Source organism: Corylus avellana, chromosome 3 (genome assembly GCF_965113065.1).
Source record: "Corylus avellana chromosome 3, dhCorAvel1.hap1.2, whole genome shotgun sequence".
In the NCBI taxonomy this organism is placed as follows: domain Eukaryota; kingdom Viridiplantae; phylum Streptophyta; class Magnoliopsida; order Fagales; family Betulaceae; genus Corylus; species Corylus avellana.
In genome coordinates this window covers 18,848,287-18,850,617 of record NC_142492.1, presented here as the reverse complement: position 1 = coordinate 18,850,617, position 2,331 = coordinate 18,848,287, and the positions used below count along the sequence as shown (strand labels likewise).

The window sequence follows — 2,331 nt, the reverse complement described above, 5'->3', positions numbered from 1 at the left end:
TATCACAATATTACCATGTATAAAAGTAAATAGCAAGTCCTTCAACTACCTTTTGCACAACAGTTTGTTTGCCTTCGCCTTTGGTCACTTTAGGTGTTTTGGAACCAATACTTCGTGACTGCACACACAACATCAAAAACAAGTTGAGTATTATGTATAACAGCGAACTATAAATATTATAAAACATATAATTATTAAACATGATATATATGTATGAGAAACTTACAATTGTTGTACCCGACTTCTTATTGTTAGATAATTCACTTCTATTTGTTGGACATGACCTTTTGTTGCGTCCAAGGCCATTACACTTCCCACATTTCACTCTTGCTCTATATTTCCTCATTCGATATGGATTTCTCGGGTCTCTGCTCTCATCAGGAGCCTTTCTCTTTAGCTTCTTTGGCCTACCCGGGGTAATTCTTCCTCTTGGAGGCTCCAATTTATCATGACTTGTTTTGATCCACTATTCCTCACTAGGCATTGGGTATATGACTGGAGTATATGCCTTCTTGTACACCTCTATAGTAAGGCATTCATCAACATAATCTTCAAGTTCCCCACAATCATAAAGTATAGTAGCCACTGCATGGGGACATGGGATTCTAGTAATTTCCCACTGCCTACAACTACACCTCCTTCTACCAAGGTCTACCATAAACTGTTTATTATCCGGACAAGTAACTTCAAACATTGAATCACCAGCATACTGTGCAATGCAATCCACTGCTTCTAACCCAATTTCTTCCAACTTTGCAGCAATCCTAGGGCATAACTTCTCAGTCAACTTCTCTATCCCTTCCCTCTTAGCTTGATATCTCCTCATCAGCTTCTTCCTTATCATCTCCAACTTGGTCAAGATGGGCTTCTCACGAGCCTTCAGAATGTATGAGTTGAAACACTCACAGATGTTGTTCACTAGCAGGTTGCACTTTGGGTAGTCACTAAACCATGCCCTCGACCATGTACTAGGGTCAATCTTACTCAAATATTCATATGTGCCTTCATTCATCTTCTTCAAGTCTTCCATATAATCATTGAATTCATATTCTGTGTATGAAGACGCTGCAAACCATAACTGTTCCTTCAATGCCAACCCTCGATGCCCCCAAATGTCTCTAAAGTTGGCATATAAATGCCTAACACATATCATGTGATCAACCATTGGCATAACAACCTCAAAAGCTGGCATTAGACCTTGCAAAATAAAATAATTTTATGTTACCAAAACATTATTCAAACAAATTGCATGAATATTTAAAATGTGAAAAAAAAATGTTACCTTATGTCGATCTGAAATGAATGTAGGCCTAGCATGGGTACCAAGATCAGACACAAGGGTTTCAAGGAACCAGATCCAGCTACTTTTGACCTCGGCTTCAATAACCGCAAAAGCAGTTGGGTACATGTTGTTCCCATCCCTTCCAACTATAGAAAGGAGTTGGCCCTTGAATGGTCCTTTTAGGAAGCATCCCATCTACCCTAATGATCGGCCTGCAATCCTCTAAGAAGCCCTTCTTCATGGCTGCCAAAGAACCATATAGTCTTTCAAATTTTGGATGCAAATTTGGGTTTGGTCTGTCAACTTTCATCACAACGTATCTTCCACTGTTAGTATGCCTCAAGATTTCACAATAGTCCCACAACCTCCCATATTGGTCCTCAAGATTCACATATAATTTTTGTTTGGCCTTCCTCATAGCTCTGTACATCATACTTGGGTTGACATCAACACGCCATTTATCCTTCACTTCATTTTGGATTACATCCAAAGGCATGTTGGGCTGAACCCTAAATTTGCCAATTAGCTTATGTGCTATCCAAGAGGAGTTGATTATGGTGTTTCAGTATTTTCGACCACAAATGTATTTAGATTGTACAGATCTGACTTGAAATGATTCTTCATCAGGCATCTTTCTTGCATACACCATGTACTTACATTTGGCACCCTTGCATACTGTTATGCACCTCATTGTTTCATTTTTCTTAAATCTGACATCCTTTCCCTACTTCAGATTGTACACCCTCACAGCTTCCCTAAACATTTTAATGTTTGAAAATTTCATCTCAAGTTTAATGGCTGGATCCCCTAGATCCATAGCATGAAAATCTAATGTGCATGCATATTGTGTTTCACAATCTTCGTCATTGATGACTGGTGACTCAAGTATATCACTCCTACCCATTTCAGAGTTGTCATCATCATCATCATCATCATCGTCATCATCACAAGATTTCTTTAAATTACGGCTACTGTTATTCCCTTCACCTTGGTTAACACCAGCCTCTCCCTCATCATTACCATGATGATCACTTCTATCATCATCACCC

At 39.0% G+C, this 2,331-nt stretch overlaps 1 protein-coding gene across 1 annotated transcript; it reads right to left on the bottom strand.

Annotated features, from left to right (window-relative positions):
* Positions 1–466: 466 nt before the first annotated feature.
* Positions 467–1,778, bottom strand: LOC148586878 (uncharacterized). The gene is made up of 2 exons (XM_088514375.1): positions 1,388–1,778; positions 467–1,197 (listed from the first exon to the last, which is right to left on the bottom strand). The coding sequence occupies exons 1-2, from the start codon at positions 1,776–1,778 to the stop codon at positions 467–469; spliced, it is 1,122 nt and encodes a 373-aa protein (XP_088370501.1).
* Positions 1,779–2,331: the final 553 nt, after the last annotated feature.

Coding starts and splice junctions, on each gene's coding strand:
- LOC148586878 (XM_088514375.1), bottom strand. CDS start 1,778: ATGCCTTTGGATGTAATCCAAAATGAAGTGAAGGATAAATGGCGTGTT. Junction 1,198..1,387: donor TGTACCCAACTGCTTTTGCG/GTTATTGAAGCC, acceptor TTATTTTGCAAG/GTCTAATGCCAGCTTTTGAG.